The 21,798-nt window shown below is 40.3% G+C and overlaps 1 protein-coding gene across 7 annotated transcripts in view; it reads left to right on the top strand.

Moving 5' to 3' along the window:
- The window catches only part of Ica1 (islet cell autoantigen 1), a 142,877-nt gene that overhangs the window by 114,698 nt on the left and 6,381 nt on the right, over positions 1–21,798 (top strand). For 4 of the 7 annotated variants that reach the window (XR_016535538.1, XM_090333162.1, XM_090333163.1 and 1 more), the window contains 5 exons: positions 866–918; positions 3,488–3,550; positions 3,651–3,692; positions 14,676–14,861; positions 15,275–15,544. Coding sequence is in view for 6 of the 7 variants with exons in the window: in XM_090333162.1 (XP_090189288.1) it covers positions 866–918; positions 3,488–3,550; positions 3,651–3,692; positions 14,676–14,861; positions 15,275–15,544 (614 nt within the window). In the remaining variant the exon portion in view is untranslated. The remainder of the gene's footprint in view (positions 1–865; positions 919–3,487; positions 3,551–3,650; positions 3,693–14,675; positions 14,862–15,274; positions 15,545–21,798) is intronic. The other 3 variants (XM_090333165.1, XM_090333166.1, XM_090333167.1) reach the window with 3 other exon arrangements.

The raw sequence follows: 21,798 nt of genomic DNA, 5'->3' as shown, positions 1-21,798 counted from the left end.
CTCTTTAAGGGAAATATATTTAACTTACTCAAGGTAAGAATAATAATCTTAACTGTCCTTTGGTAAGCACCTACTAAATTCTTCTAGGTCCAGCGCTAGATATTCTGTGTATGTAACTCATGCTCATGAGCCTGCGTGTTCACTGTTGGCATTTCCTCAGTATGTGAATGCTGGAGGACAGGATCATGGACATTAAGGGTCTGCTCTATGTGTTCTGTGCTGAGCCCAGGGTGAGGACCAACACCTTCTCTTTACCAGTTGAGTTAATGCAATCCACATAACACCCTCACCTTTACTCAAAAAGGAATCTGTTTCTCAATTCATTTTAATTTCAGAGTTCAAGCATTTTAGTAATTGTTTTAAAAAGGTTAAAAGGCAAGTTGGTAGCCAATGAGTCACACGGATAACCCTAGTCCCCCAGGAGGCTGATATCTGAGAATCCCAGTTCAAAGCCAGCCTGAGCAGAAAAATCCAGGGGTCGCTGATGTCTGCTTAGCCAAAATAAAATCTGGAAGTAGAAGTATGGTTCCAAATGGTATAGTGCTAACCTTGAGCAAAGAAAGTGAGAACACAAGGCACAAAGTAGGGGAGTTCAAATATGAGTACTGGAAAAACAAGAGCAGCAACAAAAGCTCAAAAGGCAATAAGGTAGTGATTATTTTAAATGTCAGAAAAACTTAAAGGAATTTTGTTCACAAGTATCAGGTAGAGAAGACCTTGGTGCCAGAAAATATATACCATGCAAATGATTCTATATTGATGTGTGTTGTTATAACTGAAATAATAGTTGTACTGAAAAAATCTGACCACATCATAAATATAATATTTGCAGAACTTGGTGGCTTAACTTTCTTTTTATTTTAAGATTAATTTCATTAGAAGATGAAAGCCAAATCAACGAATCCTCCAGTTCTAAGAGTAAGTTGTGATCTTTTTCCATCTCAAATATTTTGTCATTTCTGATATACAATTTTATACTCAATAGTCCACTCATTTTCTTTCTTTCTTTCTTTTTTACAAACTCCTTCATTTGCAGCTGAGAAAAGACTATATTAACTTGTATTATACAGTTTCAAATTTAAGTGTTCAAGCATTGATAGTGTCAACCCTACAATAAACCCCATGGCATTACTGAGAGATGCTGTATATTTTGAGCTAGAAAAAAAATGGAAGCTCTATCCCTCAGTGCCACCTTTCAGGAAGCAGCTCTAAGCAAGATCTGAAGAAAGCTATTTCTTTGCACAACAGATTATAAGGCTGCTGCCACTGCCTTGACAAGTCCTAACTGCCACATGTGCTGTGGAGATATTCTTAGGAAGATCACTTTGCTATTACAGCAGACAGTGTAGAGCTTAGGGATTTGTGGGTTAGTGTTGGTCACTGTTGAAGAGATGAGTAGGGCTCTCTGCTCTTGACAGGTAGTTCCTCAGGCTGCCTTTAAAGAGTGTTACCTGCTCTCAGAAGAACCCCAATCTGTTGTGTTAGGAGAAGGGGTCAAAGCATTAAAAGGACAGTTTGAGGAGAAGGGCTTCCTGCTATGCTATCTCTTGTCTTTTGCACTATCTCCTTGTCTCATAAAGGATGAGGCTAGATGAAAATCATGGTAACACTAGTGTGGTACAATGCCAAAACTTTGACCCTCAAACTCAAGGCCCTCAGAGATTCAGGGGAGCATTTTACAGGTGCTCTGAACCTTCTTCAGCTAGGCCCTTCTAATGACACATCCATCTCTGTCCTACCTAACTCTGTGCTTCGGTAGCCTTTTCACAAGATGGCAGGCTAAACAAAACAGGTCCTAGAATCTCCCCTCTCTACCATTCTCTTCTGTCTACTTTACCAAACCACCTGACACTTCCCCCACTCCACTCATCCATTTGCTTTTCTCATATCACCCTTTTAACTGAGAATAAAACAACAGGAAAAGCAAAAGCAACTTACTATTTGCCTTCAGGGCCTGGCTTCCTGTCATCTGCTCCTGTGCGTGTGTGAGCCTTCAATACTCATGGACTTGCCCATTTGTTCAGCAGATGTTCACTGAAGGCTTCCTCTTCCAGGCACAACACTGGGTTCCAGACAGATAGTGGTGACATACATATATTCAGACCCTTCCAGGACGAGGCTCACAGTCAAAAGGGGAAGCAGATGGCAGCCTAATAATCACACAGTCAGGTAACTCCAGCTTTGGAGAAAGTTACTCTGGAGAAGTGCAAGGCTCTGGGCTTCACCTGTCTGAAGGGATGAGGTGAAAGCTAAAACCAGGTTCTATTACAAGATTGTCATAGCAAAAGAAGCAGCCTAAGCAAAAGTTTGTCAGCCAGGAAGAACCAACCAAAAGCCAGAAGAACTACATTGCAGAGCACAAGAAGGGAGCAAGTGGTAGAAAGGCTGGCCCCAATCTTACTACCAACCCTGGAAGAGTTCTGTCTAAATGGATCTAAGCCTGCACCCACAGTGTCCCTCAGTGAGCCTACCGTGAATCATAAATGTTGGACAGAATACATTTAGTTTTGGGGGGGGAATAAACTTTAGTTGATAATTATATACAAGTTACAAACCTCTATGTATTTGTACAACATATGCCTTTGCAGGAGAAAATGACCTATTTGTCTTTCCCTGTACAGTATAATTGGGTGTAGTGTTTGAATCACATTTTAAGATTGTAAATACATCTGCCACCTTGTTTTATACATACACAGGATAGAATCTAATCTAATGAAATGGCCTCTGCATTTTATTCTGTGACCTACAGAAACTCTTAACAATTGAGCGAACCAAGTTTTAAGGTTGGTCTGTGGTGTGCATATATGTGTGTGCATCAAAACACACAGAGCAGATTTAGTTCACAGCATAATTAAATGCAAGGCAAAGATTTCCCATATACTTCCTGAGCTCACATGTGAATAAACTCTTCTTCTGTCTCATCCTACACCATCGTATGGTGTATTTGTTAGAATCAATGAGCTAAGGGTTCATTCTTGGTGTTGTGTCTTTTATGTGTACTAAAATATAAAATGTTTGTATACCATTCTAGTATCATAGATAATACTTTCACTGATCTCCGCTGCCCTGTGCTTCACCTGTTCATCCCACATTCCCACAGGCCTTGATCTTTTTACTGTTTTCAGAGTTTCACCTTTCCCAGAATGTCATATTCATCCTTTCAAAACTGCTTTCTTTCATTCAATAGTTAGCTGTTTCCATGTTTGCTAAGTTCATAAGGCTAAGGTTATTATCAACATCATTATATTCATTGATTTATGTCACACATTTATGTATGGGAGAATTGTTGGGTCTGCATCATATAAATTTCTGAGATAGCTACCACACAAAGGCTAATTTTACCTTCATTGAAAGCTAACAACTGGAATAAAATATATTCTTCTGCATGCTTGTCCTGAAGCAGTGTATCTACCCCACAGTGCAATTCTATGTGAATATGAGCTCCACTCTAAGCCACTGATAACCAAATACATACATTATGTTACAGCAGAAGATAGAAAAAGTATTTTATCTGCCATAGACAAAACTTCTACATATGATTCTTGTTCAGGTAATCTACTTGAGGAAAATAATCAATTTTAATAATTTTACTCAAAGTCCATATGAAATGAAACTAACTCATAATTCTTTTCTTTTCCTCTTCTGTGAAGGACCTATAAATGAACTATTAGATATGAAACCTGAGGATGGAGGTAAGAGTTATACATTTCTTTTAAGTTTATAATCTAATTTCTAATTCTTTTTTCATATGCAAGAAAAATGTAATATTTATCATTTTGATACTTTCACATTTCGAAGCAAAACATTTTTAGATGACAGTCTTTAAAAATAACTTGAAATTTGCCCTGGCACATTTTAGTATATCTGTATCTATTACTGTTACTATATTTAATTTTTTAATGTTGAAACTACCAAAGTTAAAAGTTATGCCAAATTCATTTAATGGTAGGAAAAAAGTGACTTTCTGAATAAGATAGATATGAATTTGAATTTTGATTCTACCATAAATGGCCAATATGTAAAGTCCTAAACCTTAGTTGTTTGTGTTTGTCAAGTATAACAGAAGCAGTAGTCTTACTGGGCTATTGTCAAGATTGGAGATTGAGTGTGTGAAGGATACTTTGTGGTTTCTGACCATTCTTGAAATGGTCAGAAGAAACAACAGCAATGTTGAACACATGTTTTACTAAGTCTCCACTGAACCCTAGTTACATTCAGGAGGAGAGTTTTCCTAAGTCCTTGCCAAGTTCATCAGAACTAAAAATCTCTGACTGAAGATATTCTCAAAAGAGAATCCAGAGCCATGCATTTAGATGAGATCTTTATGGTGCTATGTGATCTCCCCAAACAAACAAACAGCAAAGAATTCAGTTTGATCAGCACCTTTGTTCTCCATCATACCAAGAGTTTTCTGAAGTAATTAACTTACCAATAATCCAAAATACCTCTTTTTCTGAACCAAAAATCACAGTGTCCCTGTGCTGGTAACTGCTATTCTGCTCTGGTCATATGGATTTCTTGCAGAAGAGAAACTGGCCAGAGCCACCTTGTGTGACTTAGTTAACTAGGACAGATGACTTAACTCATTCTGAGCTTGATAGCTATTTAGGCAGACATATGTCACAGTGACAGATACCTGAAAGAAACAATCCAAAGGAAGACAGATTTGTTTTGGCTGCTGCTTTCTGAAGTTTTAGTCCATAGCTGGCTGGCTCCATTCCTCTTAAGTTTGAGGCAAGGCAGAAATTTGATGAAGGGCATGGCAGAGGAAAGCTGCTCACCTTGTTGCTGCCAAGAAGCAAAGAGGAATAACAGGAAAGAGCAAGAGCCAAGACATATCCATCAAAGGAACACCCTCAATGACCTACCTCCTCCAGCTAAGCCCTAATTTCCACAGTTCAACCACCTTTTGGTAGTCTATTCAAACTTTTAATCCATCTATGGAGTAAACCACTGATTAGGTTAGAGCCCTTCTGTTCTAGAAATACCCTCACACATAAACACACGCAGAGGTATACTTTACCAATCTCCTAGGCAGTTTTCAATCCAATAACATGGATTTCTTTGGTAGTACGAGAGGAAGAAAATCTTTAGCAGTTATTATTAAAACTTATTAATTATTATTAAAGACAAGTATTATTAAAGCTTTTTGTTAAAAAAGGGGCAGTGTAACTTTCCAGGATTTAGGAAGATGAACTTGAGAGCAGAAATTGCTTTTCTTATTAATATTTTATTACAGACTCAAAACCACACAATATTTCATGAATATTTACCCATTTCATCAAAATAAGTAGCACAGCACTAGTGGCTCAAGCTTGTAAGCCTAAGTACTCAGAGGCTAAGATCTGAGGATCATGGTTCAAAGCCAATCCAGGCAGAGTCTATGAGACTCTTACCTCCAGTTTATCACAGAAAAACCCACAGGTGGCATTACGGCTCAAGTGGTAGAGTGCTAACCTAGAGCAAAAGGAGCCTAGGGACAGCACCTAGGTGCAGAGTTCAAGCCCCAGAACTAGCAAAAATAAATTGTTGATAAATATTGATGTTCTACTAGGTAGTGAAATGCACAAGTAAGCAATTAATAAAGACTGGTATACATGGCCTCTACTTTTGAATTGTTATTCTTTACAGGTGAGTTACAGTTCCATAAGGCAGGTAATAAGTACATTTCCTTTTGGACAATGTCACCCCTTAATAGCAAACATTTTTGTGAAAACTTATCTCTTGGCTTAAGAATAGAATATTTTTAATGAATTTCTCAAAAATTATATTTGGAGTAAGGAAACATTTTAATCCTACCAAAATGATAATAAACATTACCCAGTTTCAGCCACTATTAAAATTCAACAAATGTGTTTATAATCATACATATCCTTCAGTTTATTTCCATGGTTAGGTTGGTATTCATCCTAAACCTTAATCTTGTCTATACAATTAGTTATTTGCTTTTTAAAATCACCCTATTTAACTTAATTATGAATTTGTTTGAATAGGTGGTATATTTATACTTATTTGTTTTTTTGTTTTTTTGTTTTTTTTTGTGGGTCATGAACTCCACCTGGGTGCTGTCCCTGAGCTCTTCAGTTCAAGGCTACCTCCCTATCCCTGGGCCTGGGCATTGTCCCTGAGCTCTTCAGCTCAAGGCTATCTCCTTAACCTTAAGCCAAGCCCCACTTCTCATTTTCTAGAGGTTAATAGGAGATAAGAGTCTCAGGTCCTTTTGTGCCCAGGCTGGCTTTGAACCTCGATCCTCAGATCTCAGCCTCTTGAATAGCTGGGATTACAGGCATGAGCCTGAAATCAGAACCCAGCTCTGATTTCTTTTTCTTTGTTGGTCATGAAGCTTGAACTTTGGGCCTGGGCACTGTCCCTAAGCTCTTCAGTTCAAGGCTTACCGCCCTACTCATAGAGCCACAGCACTACTTCTGGTTTTCTGGTGGTTAATTGAAGATATAAGTCCCATGGACTTTAGTACTAGGTGTGAGCCACCGTACCTGGCTATCACATGATTTTTTTTTTTTTTTGCCAGTCCTGGCTTGAGCTCAGGGCCTGAGCACTGCCTTGGACTTTCTCAAGGCTAGAGCTCTACCACTTGAGCCTCAGCACCACTTCTGGCTTTTTTCTATGTATGTGGTACCGAGGAATCGAACCCAGGTCTTCGTGCATGCTAGGCAAGCACTTTAACCACTAGGCCAAACTCCCGGACCCTATCACATGATTTTAAAAACTAAGCTTATTACAAAAAGAAAAAACCTTTCAGAGGTAGGTTTATGGTTGAAGTGGTAGACTACCTGTCTAGTTAGTAAGAGGTGTTGAGTTCAAAACTCAATGTTGATAAATAAATTCTCCTTCCTGTTCCCTACCCTTTCCCATATTTTAATATTCCTGTCCTCCAGAATATTCTTCTAGAGTTTCTGTACTCAGACACAGTAAATAGTAAGTTGATATTCTCATGTTTGTGTTCCCTCTCTTCCAAAATTAAAAAAGTACTAGTAGCCCAGTAACCAGAAGTTAGTTCTCTGCAGAATTAAACACTAGTGTCTGACATAAATAGCTTACTTTCATAACTTCTCTCAGAAGCAGGTGCCAAGAGAGACTGGGGTGAGATTGACATGTCCCAACACATTTAAAACAACTTTTCTATCTCAGTGCTGATAGTTACCATCTTTTGTTAGTCTTGTAGAATAGCAACTTGTATCTTTGCAAGGCACCAATGTATACATGTGTTCTCCCCCTAACATGCTTTGTTCATTCTTGGGCAGAAAAATAGAGTTACAAAAGCTGAAGTGGTGCTGAGGCTCAAGTGCTAGAGTGTGAGCATTGAGAAAGTCCAAGGACAGTGCTCAGGCCCTGAGCTCAAGCCCAGGACTGGCCAAAAAAACCCAAATCTTTTGTCACTTAAGTGCAGGATAACATACTACTACCTCCTTTCCCTTTACCCCTGTGTTATCTATAGGCATGAACAATGCTTTCCACTCTGAGCCTCTTCTGGATAACATGAGATTAAATATTAATGTATCTACTAGTATAAATACGTTTTCCCATTGCACAGGGAACTAGTGGTTGAAGACAATGCTCATTATTTTATTGCTTGGAAATGTGTGCCCTTTGGAAAGCTGCCACAGGGCCCAAATCCTGAATTAAAATGCTGATTATAATATGTAAACATAGTCAAAGAAATAAAAAGAGCTTAATCCAGGGATGGTTGACTTTATTGGACTCTGTAAGCTTTGGCTCCCTGCTGCTTGAGGGCCTAGTTACTCCCAATGGTAATTCTTTTGAACAGTAATGGCTAAGCTGGAGTTCAGTGTTATCACAAAGCAAACCCCTTATGACAACAGGAACCAGTGTCCAGAAAATCTCTCCAATCCAGTGCCATAATGACATTCACTTTTTTCTACTAAATGGTAATGTAATGGAAAACCAGATCTTGAGTATAGCTTGTACAAAACATTTGAGGTGAAATAAAATGCCTAGTACATTTTGAGATACTTGAAAGTGGATCTGAATTTGCCTTATGACCACAGATGACAATTCTACTTCAATTCACGAGTTATATAATAGGTACAGGTCTTTGTATTCCTTCAAGTCAGATCAAGAAAAACAACAAAAAACAACAAAAAATGTTCGCATAAAACAGACAAAAATCAATGGACTCACCAAGTACCAGTGGTTTGTCTCTATAATCCCAACTGCTCAGGAGGCGAGATATAGAGGGTCACAGTTTTAAAAGCCAGCCCAGGTAGAAAATCCGTAAATAACCAGCAAAACAGCAGAGCTGGAGGAATAGCTGGAATGGTAGAATGCAAGCTGAGCAAGCAAGGCAAGCAAGCAAGCAAGCATAAGGCCTTCAGTGCAGCCAGCATCAGGATAAAAGAGAAAAAGTAACAAGAAAGGAAAGGAAGATGAACTTAACTCATTTACATCTTACCACTTTTTCTTACCCAAAAGATCCATCTCTAGAACAAGGTTATCTAAACCAATTAAATTTTTTTATTGTCTAGAATACAATAGCATATTTGTCTTCTATGACTTCCTTGGTTATTATGTGTAAGTCCACATTCTGAGTATGGGTCAAATGACAGCTCATTCAGTGTCCAGAGATCTGGGTGAAAACCTTTAGCTCATAGCAATCATACCCTCCTCTTGAGCCATTCAGACCTGACCTCTGAAGTCAGCCATATATTCAGGCTAGATTACTTCCTGCTTGTGAATGATACTTATTTCCTTATATAGGTTCATAAACATTTCCCCTCCCTGCCTCACACTATTCTCAGATGTGCTACTAGCTGTGATTCCTTTCCCTTTTTTTCCCCTGGTGCTGGGGATGGAAACTGATTTTTTTTTTAATATGCACTAAGCAAGAACTCTACCACTGAGCCACATCCCTTACTCAGTAATAATACACTTTAAAAATCAACTACTGTACTTAAACATCATGCAGTCAATCGAAAGTATTCTACGTAGATTTGCCCCTAAAAGCATTTAACCGTTCCCCAGATTTCATGTTTTCTCAGTAAGATTGCTAAAATTGAATACTGAAATGAAGGAGCAGAGACTTAAGAACCATCAGCAAGCTTTTTAGATTTTTTTTGTTATTGTTGCTATTTTTAGGTCCAACATAATCGAATGGTTGTTTTCGAAGAGTTGTTAGGAATGAGAGATGCCTTCTTCTTAACCCTTCTGTTGTTATAATTTGTGTCTTTTTTCTTTTTTAACAGAAGGGAGTTTTTAGAAGCAGCATTCTTGAATTCTGAACAAGTACAGTTTGTAACCATAGTCTTGTATCATGTAAAATATTTTTCTGGTTAGCCATTTTTGTAAGGTGGTTTCCTCCCCATCTTCCCCTACTCTCGACTGGGTGATGGGAGGATTGTGTTGGTGTTTGGGGTTTTCATCTGTGCTGTGGGCATGTGGCCTTTAAGATTAGTCATCCTGTGGGGAGCAGAGGCTGGGGAGAAACCCAAAGGAGGGAGTCTTCCTGTTTCACACATAGTGGAGGTAAATTAAGTGACATTTATGTGTTTGCTTCTTTGTGCTCTCATTTTCGGTCTATGAAGTTGTGTTTCTGTCTTTTGTGTTCCTAATTTATGCTGAGGTCATGAAACTTGGTATGATTTCAAAAATACTAATCTGAGTTGTCACCCATTTCTCACACACTGCCTAAACCTCAGAGCTTCCTCTGTGTTTGAGTTTGCACCAGACAGAACTCACTGAGGATCAGTTCTTCTAGGAAATGTTTTCCAAAATCCAAGGTCATGGACTGGGCTACTTATTTTAGAGTCCTGGGCAGTGCGTGGGGAATGGATCTTTGGTATTCAAGTTGAGAATGCCATGAGAGTAGATAGATAAGATTTTTGGAACAACCTATGGAAGGGAGATGTGATGGTTTAAGGTGCAATGTTAAGACCAGGGAGAGTAGGAAGAGGTGCTGAGAAGTTACTGTCAAGGCCCATTCAAGAGAGCCACAGTGAGGACATTTACAGAGCAAGTCAGCAGTGCAAAATGGTACAAAAATCGAGGCCTGAGAAAAGGGAACTGAGCTGGGTGCGGTGGCTTAGGCCTGTAATCCTAGCTACTCTGGAGGCTGAGATCTGAGGATCGCAGTTCAAAGCCAGCTGGGCAATAAAGTCTGTGAGACTCTGACCTTCAATTAACCACTAGAAAACTGGAAGTGGCACTATGGTTCAAGTAGTAGAGCAGTATCCTTGAGCTGAAGAGCTCAGGGACAGCGTGCAGGCCCAGAGTTCAAGCCCTATGACCAAAAATAGATAAACAAATAAAAGCAAAGGGAGTTGAAACTGGCTCTTAGGGTCTCACCTAAACCTGTAAGACAACCACTTCACCCACTTCCTATAGGGGCAGGAACTTAATTCCCAGCAGATGACAAGAAAAAGTAGAATGTGTGGCTATGGAAGGAAAAAGAAATCAGAACAGTAACTTGAAAGGGCAAAAGGAGGTGGGCAAAAGCAAATGAAAGTGAATTATTGTTGGAATGTGCATTCCTTTCATAAAGCCAGAGAAAGAAACATTGGGAAATGAAAGAGTAGAGATGCTGAATAATGGTATGTGGACAGAGTGACAGAAGGAGAGTCGGTACAGAGAAGGTTAACTCAAAAAGGCATTTGGTGAGAGTATGGGTATATCATGTCTGTGTAATAGTATCTGTAGTTGGTTATCTGATGGAAACTTGCAAAACTGCTACAAAGAGAACAGAGGCTCTGAGGAGCTATCTGCAGGGTTGGTTCCGAGAGATCCACAAACTTTGCTCATTCTTTAAGCCAAAAACAGAATGAGAGACCCACAAACCAGTAACAATCTTTGTCTCCTTGGGTGAAACTGCTGATATGTAGCTCTTCCTAAAAGTTCTCTCAAGCATCACATCATCTCTCTCTGTGTGTGTCTTTATTTTCTGTCAGTAGAGTTGAATTATTTTCAAAGAAAATGATAGCATGATTTGATTCTCAAGCACCTACTGACATAAAGTTATTTCTCAAGCCTTTACTTGTCTGGTTAAAGACCTGAGCCTGTCCTTTTCTACTTGTAATTAAGCTTTTCTTACAAGTTATATATAGTAATTTCAGGCATCTTAATTATCAGTGCAATAATTGGGTGGTTTCTGCGTTTTATGGTTCAAGTCAGTGCCAGTTTCATTGAATTTAGCTAAACAGTAAGTTCTCTAAAGAGAGTATATCTTCACTATGCAATCTGTTTTAACTCTTGAATACCTGAGATATTAAATAATAGACCTTATTTAGTGGTGGACCTCATTATAAGTGAATTGGCTTATCAAAAAATCACCTATCAAGAATATGGATTTCTGGGCTGAGAGCATGACCTAGTGGTAGAGTGCTTATCTAGCTTGCACAAAGCCCTAGGTTTGATTCCTCAGTACATGCATACACAGAAAAAGGCAGAAATGGTACAGTGGTAGAGTGCTAGCCATAGGAAAGTCCAGGCCCTGACCTGAGTTCAAGTCCCAGGACTGACAAAACACACACATACATACACAGACACACACACACACACACACACACACACACACACACACACTATGGATTCTTTTCTCTTTGTGTGACTAAACAGGTGAGTTTGATGGGATATGATATTAGGAATCTTTTGGTTGCAAGTGTAGAAATCTACCTTGTTATAAGCCTTTTTTCAAAGTATTGATCATGTAACTAAGCTATAGGTTGGCTTTAATCAAGACTAGATCCAAGAGCTTAGACAGTACTGTAAGATTCTCTCTGTGGAGCCAGCTACCAGTAGCTCATACTTGTCATCCTCACTACTCAGGAGGCTGAGATCTGAGAATCACAGTTCAAAGTCTGGACAAGAAAGTCCATGAGACTCTTATCTTCAATAAATCACTGTAGCTCAAATGGCAGAGAACTAGCATTGAGCACAAAATCTCATGTACAACACTTAAGCCCTGGGTTCAAGCCCCAGGACTGGCACAGAAAAAAAAAATCTCTTTCCAGTTCTTTATGTCTGTGTATTGTCGATTTTCACTAGCTGCTCCCAATTTGCATCTTTGGGTCCTGGCAGTCTCCAGTACATGTCCATCCCTCAGCCAGTCATTGTGGCCTGGAGAATTAGAATGCTGGCCTGCCATGGTCACACATCCATCTTGGGTAGAGGGGATTCTAAGACCTATCTTGCAAGGACTACCTTGAGAAGGTATTTTTGCTAAGTTAGCAAAACCCACTGAAGAGTATTCTACACAGCCTCCCACAAAAGCTAAACAATAGAAATAAAGATAGAACTTTTTGGCTGTGGTGATTTTTGAAGGACTCCAGCATTATCGTTTGTTGTCACTTGTGTTGATGGTACTCTTCTCTTGATAGACATCTAGTTTCCAGCAGTGTGGCTTCCTCCAGGGCTGAATTTTGCAAAGAACTGAAGGAATTGACTACAGAAGGAACACAAATCACCCCCCCAAAACACACACACACACACACACACACACACACACACACAGCTCACTAATAGGCAGCCTCTTAGGATCTGCTCATTGATTTGAGCTGGTTCCAGTTAAGTGGTTTTGGTTCAGTATTCATCTGGTTTCATTCAAGACAGAAAATAAATCATAAGAAGGGATGGGGACATCACAGTCCCATTTGAAACCAGGCAGTACAGAGACCAGAAAAGTTCTTCCAGAAAGAAGGACCCAGGATACAACTCTCAGCTCCTCCCTGCATGTACACAGGTAGGCTGCCTGCCCAATGCTGCCAGCCCTGCCTTCAACCCTGTGCAGAGCCTGGAGAGGTTCCTGTGCTTCCCCTTTCCTCCAGCACTATCTTAGAAGCCTCTTTACAATGCCATTTTCCCCATCTTCTCACCCCTAGGCTATGGCTCAGTAAAATTGTCTTTGATAACACAAACAATAAAAAATGCTTAAATTAGACTGATTTACAGCCAGTCTGCTTGGCACATCAAAAATCCCCTTAATCTTTAGATCTTTATGTAACGTGGGTGAAAATAGATTTAGTAGAGCTGACACCACAATGAAGATGTATTTTTTTAAGCCTTCACTTACTATTATTGTAAATATATGTGTGTGTTTGAGGAAGACCATGATCCTCTCATTTAATATGACAGAATTACAATATATCTCCAAAAAAGTATGAGACATGTTGTTTTTATCCTCATCTCACGGCTCAACAATAAAACGTTTACAATTTGCAAGTGGCAGTTAGATACCACTTCCAATGTTAAAATAAAAATGGTTAACATCCTCAGTTCTTGGTTCTCAAAATATGTGGAAAACTCAGCAAAAGCACCTGCTGTAGGATTTCTGTGAGCCATGTCCCCATTCTGCTTGTATCTGACATTCAGTATTTTGTTTATATTCACACAAGAGGATGTTCTCTCCCTTGAAAACTTCCTTGCAAGGAGCAATGAGTGTTAAAGTGTATTTTTGGTCTTTGCAACAACACTCCAAGGTGGGCTTCAGCAGTACTATAACTTTAGAGATGAGAAAACAGAGGCTCAAAGACTCTCTGTAGAGCAAGGAAGAATTACCTACAGATAACTTTGAGTTCTGGTGCCCATTTCCACCCTCCATTCTATGTTCTGGCATTTGAAGCTTACACTCTGGATCATCCCTCTTCCTTGTTATTTTCTCACTGCTACCTTCAACTACCCAGACCCACCCCCCTTCCTTGGCTTCCTACAGCTCTGTTTCAGCCAAGTTGCCTGTCTTCAGGCTTTGCTGGGCCCCCCAACACACTCCCCTGGGCAAGGGTGTGGTGAGCTTTTCTCCCCAGCCTGGGTGGCAGGACAGGCTGCCACATGGTTGTGTTGGCTGCTACAGCCCAGGCAATGTGGATTGAGGGCTTGTGTGGGAAGGTTCGGGAAGCTTTACAAAAAAAAAAAAAAAAACCTCAAATCTCCAGCAAGCTTTCAATCCTGGCTTTCTTTCATATCTGAGAAATGTTTTGGTAAAATCTGGTGTTCATGTTAAGGAAAAACCCACACCCTAGAACTTTTCAGGACATTTTATTGTAATCCAGTGATGCTCAATAACTGGGCTGACTTTGCGGGAAGGGGCACAAAGGCATGTGACATTAATTTCAATTCTAAAATCTGTCAGAAAGATAATAATGGAGCCAGGCACTGGGGTAGCTCATGCCTATAATCCTCGTTACTTAGGAGGCAAAGATCTCAGGATCACAGCTCAAAGTCAGGTTGCGAAGAAAAGCCCACAAGACATTACAATTAAGTAGCAAAAAGCTGGAGGTGGAAGTCTAGCTCAAGTGTTAGAGAACTAGCCTTAAGCAAAAAAGCCAAGTGAGAGTGGAAGGCTCTGAATTCAAGCCCCGATACCTGCACAAATTTTTTTTAATCGAGAAAAGAAAGAATAAAGAAAAAGAGGTTATAAGAACTAAATTTACATTTAGATGGATTTTTATTTTTCTTTTTTAAAAGTTATTTTTTATTTTATTTTCTTGTAAAGGTGATGTACAGAGGGTTATAATTACATGTGTAAGGGAATGAGTACATTGCTTTTTGAACGTTGTAACCCCCTCCCTCATTTTTCTCTCTTCCCCACTCCCCCCCTGCATTGTAAAGTTAATTTCCAACCTAGTGTCTTGTGAGTAACGCTCTGGCATTGGTTCACCCTTTGTCCTTTGTCTCACCATTTTGTTTTTCCCTTCCTTTCCCCAATTCAGATAAACATACAAGACACAGGGTACCAATGTCAAATACAGTGACAATAGATGATAAACCAAAGGAAAAAAGGAAAGAAAGAAGAAATGACTTCACACAGTACATTAAAAGCAACAGCAACAAAGAAAAACTTCTTGTTTCCATATCTTGGAGTTCACTTCACTTAGCGTCATCTTATGTGGTCATAGGTACATACCTATTGAGCTACTGTAATCCTCTGCTAGGACTATCCTAGACATATACTAATTATTATAAATGAGGGAAGCCACGGAGTCTATGTTTTTTTTATGTCCAGTATACTTCACTTAACATGATTTTTCCCCCAAGTCTTTCCATTTCCTTAGGAATGGGGCAATGCCATTCTTTCTGTTGGCAGCGTAGAATTCCGTTGTGTATAAGTACCACATCTTCTTGATCCATTCATTTACTGAGGGGCTTTTGGGTTGGTTCCATATCTTAGCTATGGTAAACAATGCTGCAAAGCACTGGATGAACTTTTCCTTAAATCTAGTCATCAACCAATTTGTCTCAGTTTGGTCCCTAAATACAGAGGCTCAGGCCCTGGGAAGTCATGTGTTCTGTGCTCTGTTGCTTCCATCAGCTTGCCTGGACCCAAAGACGGGACCCCCAGAGCCTGAAGGAGCCGAGAAAGATGACTTGCTGCTGTTGAGTGAGATCTTCAATGCTTCCTCCCTGGAAGAGGGCGAGTTCAGCAAAGAGTGGGCTGCGGTGTTTGGAGAGCATCGTCTGAAGGAGACAGCACCCACGGGACCCCCAGGAGAGCCAGACTCCAAGCCCCCAACAGGCTCTGGATTCCTTCCTTCGCAGCTTTTAGACCAAAATCTGAAAGACTTACAGGCCTCACTCCAAGGTATATACTGCAGTGACTGACATTAGCTTCTGTTCCCTATTCCTTCTTTTTTCTTCATTTTCATTCAAAGGCAGATTATCCCTTGTTGTATTATCTGTTATACTTTCCATATTTTTATTTTGTATTTACTGTCTTTCCCCTTTTTCTCTTTTGTATTTTTATTCCAATCCAGTGACTTTTTTTTCTGAAACTCCTGAATCACATCCCAACTTTAAGATCCATTCATTCTGATCATTTATTTCTTCCCAAGGTTGACATTTAAGAGGGTGATTTTCAGTCATATTATCTTCCTTTGGTTAAGGCTTTTTTTTATTATTGGTGCCTATACTGGAGCTTGTATTCTCTATTAACTTTCTCATTCAAGGTTGGTGCCCTACCATCTGAGCTGCAGTTCCACTCTTCCAGGCTTTTGCTGGCTAATCGGAGATAAGATTTGTTTGCTCAGTCTGGCTATAGACTGCTACTCTTCATATCTTATCCTCTTGAGTAGCTAGGATTACACAGTGAGCCAGCACCTGAGTTGATTAAGGCTTTTTTTTGTAGCATATGAGTGAGGCTCAAATTGCCTGCATGATTATGGCCCTATTGGCCTGGTCACCCCTACCTGGTCATCAGCCTGAACTTTCCCATTTGCCACAAAGCAGAGTTTCTCATGGCCAGGTAAACATTTCCTCTTTCATATTGACTTTCACTCCCCTGGCCCTTGAACTTTGAGTTCAATCTTGGTTTCATCTTACACATGTGCTCTCCCTCCTGCCCCCTAGCCCAGCATTTCCTTAGAGGGAGTGAACTTGAATAGTGTTAGCCAAAATAGGGTTTCCACGCTGACCAAAGGCAGTCAGCACCACCAGCAAGGAAGACTTCAAAATATCCCAAGGCTCAATAGTAGGCCACATACTGGTTGGCATGCTCCCACTTTGGTTTGAAGTACAGAAAACTCAGGTGAAATGTCCTTCCGAGTTGCTAAACAGGCAGACCTCAGGAAATAAACCATTTTCTTCTATCTCAATACTTTATTTTCCTTGCATGCAATGTGAATTGTTAAAACAGGTATTACTATTAAGAAATTCCCAAATTGTTCTTTTTTTTCCTTTCCTGTGAATTTAGGCTATCTTCTTAATAAACAACATGTTTATCTGGCACTTAAAACTAAGAACAAACAGCAGAGCCAGAATGATTAAGTAATTATGGGCTATTACAACCTTGGGTCTTTGAAGATGAAGTCATAGATTCAGAAGTTGGTGGGCAAGGCAAAAAAAGGGCTTTTTTTTTATTTAACGAAATTCCTAATTCGTTTTATCTTCCTTTCTGAGTCCTATTTTGTCCCCCTCTCGTGTATTAGAATAATGGAGGTAAGATAGTAGGGATAAGTGGAATCCAGAAATGTTCCACCCCAGTTTCACCCCGGGTTTCACCATCTCCTATACTGGAGTTTAGACTGTGAGACTGCCAACTGACTTGAGTTTCACCCCACCCACCTGTGGTGGAGGTGCTAAAGGGGCGTGGGAGACTTGGGAGGCCAGAGCCTTAGTTTTCAGCTCTTCTCTTTGGGGCACCAGAGATGCTTCAGCTATGTTGTAGAATGGTCCTCATTCTGGCCTTCCTCAAGCTTTGGAGACACAAGAGCCCTACTGATGCTAGGAATAAGGCTGGCTAAATGTCCATTGCTATAAAAGAGAGAAGGCAGAGCTCTGCTAGAGACCTGCCTGAGAGCTGTCCCAAGGCAGTGGCTATGGAACTTTGCACTTTAGACTTGTTCCATGTCGAAGGGAAGGCACCAAACCTCATATGAGGCAAAGGAGGGAAGGGTTCCCAGAGTGAGAGAGAAATACAAGTATACTATGGAAGGAGAAGAAAGCTTTCTGAAGGGAGGACATTTATTTCTCAGGGAAAGAAAATCTCACTGGAGGTTGCTACTCTAATGCCAACCTGCTCAATTGTTAGTGAGTATTTACTGGGTTTCTCAGTGTGCCTGGAAAAATGGGGAGGTATCTATGAACAAAGCAAACAAATCCCCGTGCCTTCATGAAACTCACATTCTGATGGAAAAAAAATAACAAACAATAACAATAAACATAGCAAGCCAAAACAATAAGCATAGTAAGCAAATCCCATTGCAGGTAAGAAAATGAGTGATGTTAGGAAGGAAAGGAAAAAGAGTAGTAGTGGATGTCAGAGCAGGTGAATGTTGGCAGACATCGGGTTCCAGGATTGACTAGGCTTATGCTGGAGAGATGAGATTCCAACACATAATTTTTCAGGGGGTAGAAATTAGCCACATGGATACTTGGGCATAAAGGACAACCTGAACTAAATCCCAATGTGACATTGTGCTGGCTAAGCAAGGAGAAAAGGCTGTGAGAAGCCATGGGTGTTAGATCATCTTGTAGATGAGGCCACCTTATGGGTGACCACCTTATAGGCTAGGCCATGTAGGTAGTAACTATTTGGAAAACCTTAAGGGGCCAGGAGTTTGGCCTAGTGATATTATGCTTGCCTAGCATATATGAGGAACTGGGTTTGATTCCTCAATACCACATACATAGAGAAAGCTGGAAGTGGTGCTATGGCTCAACTGGTAGAGTGCTAGCCTTGAGAAAGCAAAGACAGTCTCAGGCCCTGAGTTCAAGCCCCAGGACTAGTACAAAAAAAGAAAGAAAGAAAGAAAGAAAGAAAGAAAGAAAGAAAGAAAGAAAGAAAGAAAGAAAGAAAAAATCTTAGGCCCATTTTCAGCACAAGTAAAATTGGGAATCCTCACAGCATCTCCAACCATGACATGACGTGCATTACTGAATTACCAGTTAAAGGCTCATTGTGGCTGCTAAAATATCCTTTCATCCACTGGGGTTCTAGCCAGAGGAATTTTAAAGGAGTTCTGTTATTGCTGAGTTATCAGATTTGTTTTATATATTCTCATCCACCAGTAGAATGCCTATGGGACTTAACATGACAAGAAAGAACATTGCACCTAATTGGCTGAAAGAAGTAGCCCATTCAGCGTCTAGGCTAGCTACCTCACTTCTGCCCCATGCTTATGGTTTAGGGAACCTCCAAACATATGGGGTAAAAGTAGACATTGGGTTCCTACTTCAGGGGTAGGGCATGCTCAATTACCTTCCTTATACAGTTCTGGCAGGGCTCCTCCCACTATCCAAAAGATAGAAGGATGGAGTCTTAGGATGGCTTAAGACTTTATTTTTTGCTCCCTCATGGTCTGGAATGTCCAACTGTATACATGAATATAGATAGTCATGTATGTATATCAATGTAAGAGTAACTATTAAACTACCTTTGGCTACCTTTTATTATAATATTTTTTGCTGATTAACCATATTGTCTCAAAAACTAAGTTTAATAACCTCTGAAATCATTAAGTAGCCAAACTAAGTATGGCCTAGAGAAGCTTCCCGGCACATTGGCTCAGGGAAACAGGACAGAGTTCCTCTTGCAAGTGACCTCTCTTTCCCAGTCTGCAGTCCATGGTCAAGCCTCTCCAACCCTTTTTTTCATATATTTTTATTGTAATTAATAGAGGGGTTACAGTTACATTCACCAGATAGAAGGTGCATTACTTCACACACATTGACACCCCTTCTCATATCTTTGTCTCCATTTCCCTCCTCCCACCCCCTCCCCTCATCTTATTTCCCCCTTCCCTTTCCTATTTCAAATAAACAAATAAACATACATACAATATACCAGATAATAAGGTAAGATACTGTAACAATATGAGAATAACCAAGAGATAACAAAAGAGATGAGAAATACCATAGTACATTAAGAACAACAATCACACACTATATAGCTCTTGTTTCCATATCCTGGAGGTCCTTTCATTTAGCCTCATCATATATGGCCTTATGTATCTAGGTTTTAAGCTATTGTAATCCTCTACTAGGAGAGTCCAAGGTTTGTACTAATTATTACAAATGAGGGAAAGGCCTCTCCAACTCTTGTTCTTTCCCTTATTGTTTGCAAAATGAATACAAAACTCCACTTCTTATCCTAGTGATGCCTTCTAACCTGTGGGCTAACCTGTACTTCACAGATGCTGAGATGTCAGATCATGTGGTTCCATGAATATATTTGAAGATAGTAAGGAAGCAGCCCAGGTGGACATGGGCCAAACACTATGCTGTGTACTCTTTACCTATGTCACCTTATTCATTACCCCGGTGCTATTATCATCTGCATTTAGTGGTCTGGCAAACTGAGGAACTCAGTGGCTAAGTAGTTGGCCCACGGTCATGCACCTAGTAGGGACAGCTTTGAATGTAGCCTGTACCTTTCACTAGAACCTCCTGTGGCCTCTCTACATTGTGTCCTTGATCCAGTAGTTTCCATCATGGCCCTTCAGCCTTTCACTGGATGCTGCAGAAAGAACAGGACTTATCATGATCAGCCTAGTAATACACAGGAGCAAGGACACCCCCAAGTAGCCACAGAGGAACATTGTGAGTGTGGAGAGACAAGGACTCTGTTCAACACAGAATGCAGTAGTTTTCAACAGTGTTCAAGAAGCTGGATTGTCCTAGAAAGTCTATGAATTTACATATCTGTGCTGAGTCTCATCTCTGTCATCTTGAGGAGCTGAAGCTCTACTCAGGGTCAGAGAGTCAGAGACCAAAGCTACCTGTTCTGGCTGCCTCCATAGTTCCTGGGTCTCTTCAACAATCTTCTCTCATTGCTCCTGCTCCATCTTATTTTTGCCAGTTGTGAGGCTTGAACTCAGGGCCTGAGCACTGTCCTTGGACTTTTCTCAAGGCTAGAGCTTTACCCTTGAGCCACAGCACCACTTCCAGCTTTTTTCTATGCATGTGGTGTGGAGGAATTTAACTCTGGTTTTCATGCATGCTAGGCAAGCACTCTACCACTAGGCCAAACTCCCGGCCTGCTCCATCTTTTATGTCTGAGATTCATATATGCCTATCTTCTTCTTGACACCTCTCATCATTCTGTACCCAGCCTTCTGGAAGGATGCCAAGGAAAAGAGACTTAGTTCAAGAACAATTATCCCCTACTTTCATCCTACTTTAAGCCCTAGAAATAAAAAAAAAAAAAGATTACATGTCACATCAATTTGTGCTACAGATTTAAGAGTTAATTTTAGCTGAAATTTCTAACTTTCTGAAGTTATGAGCATGATGGGACTGGGGTTTCCTGTGTCATACAATGATGAGAAAATTGTGCCTTCCTGAGGCCTCTTAGCATGAGTAGGAGGAGAGCCAGCCTGAGATGAATGCAAAAGCTGAGAATAACCAAGATTTGGGAGGCTTCAGATCCTTCTCAGTGCTTCTCAGTTCTCCACCAATATCTAAAATTTATTTTGAAAGACATTCTGATACTGGAGAGATTTTAAGCTGCTCAAAAGTAAATATGCCGAAACATTTTTCAATTTAGTATTCTACAAATCTTGTTTCAGACTCTGTGTGTGTGTGTGTGTGTGTGTGTGTGTGTGTGTGTGTGTGTGTGTTTTACTGGGGATTTGATCTCAAGGCCTTTTATGTGCTAAATGAGCATTCAAGGGCATGGGCACACCCTCAGTCTCTTTTGCTTTTTTTTTTTTCTACAGAGTTTCAGGCTTTTGTTTGAGTCAACCTTGGTCCACTGTTCTTCTATCTCTACTTCTCATGTGGAGGGGGTTGTCGGACAGGGATTACAAGCATAAACTACCATTCAGAGAGTTTTGTGTTCCTTTAGACTACTGATGGTTTTCAGATGTGATTACTGTCTGGGTAGGTTTCCATTTAAAGCTAGTATAGTATCAAGTTTTGGATCATCACCCACTGGAGATCATCTCTCACTATTTTTTTTTTGCAAGTCTTGGGCTTAAGCTCAGGGCCTAAGCACTGTCTTTGGATTTTTCTCAAGGCTAGAGCTCTACCACTTGAGCCTCAGCACCACTTCCAGCTTTTTCTAAGTATGTGGTACCAAGGAATTGAACCCGGGTCTTAGTGCATGCTAGGCAAGCACTCTACCACTAGACCAAACTCCCGGCCCCAGCAACAGCACTTTCTAAGCCTACTGGGGAGCATCTGCAAGGCGGGTTTCTGAGAGATGAAGAATGATGTGCCTCTGTTCATAAAAGGAACCTTGATGACCATCTCTTCCACCCACATGTTGCAGATGAGGAAATTAAAGAACCTCAGAAAGGTCTTGCAATTTGCCAAGTTGTTGCAATTTTTCCACCAGTGGGGTAAGTTCTAAACTCAGCTTAGTTTACAAGGTCCCTTAGGATCTGCCTCCAGATTCAT

This window comes from Megascapheus bottae, chromosome 5 (assembly GCF_031878675.1).
Source record: "Megascapheus bottae isolate mThoBot1 chromosome 5, mThoBot2.hap1, whole genome shotgun sequence".
In the NCBI taxonomy this organism is placed as follows: domain Eukaryota; kingdom Metazoa; phylum Chordata; class Mammalia; order Rodentia; family Geomyidae; genus Megascapheus; species Megascapheus bottae.
Note: the sequence above shows the minus strand (reverse complement) of the source record. Positions and strands in the feature narration are given on the sequence as shown.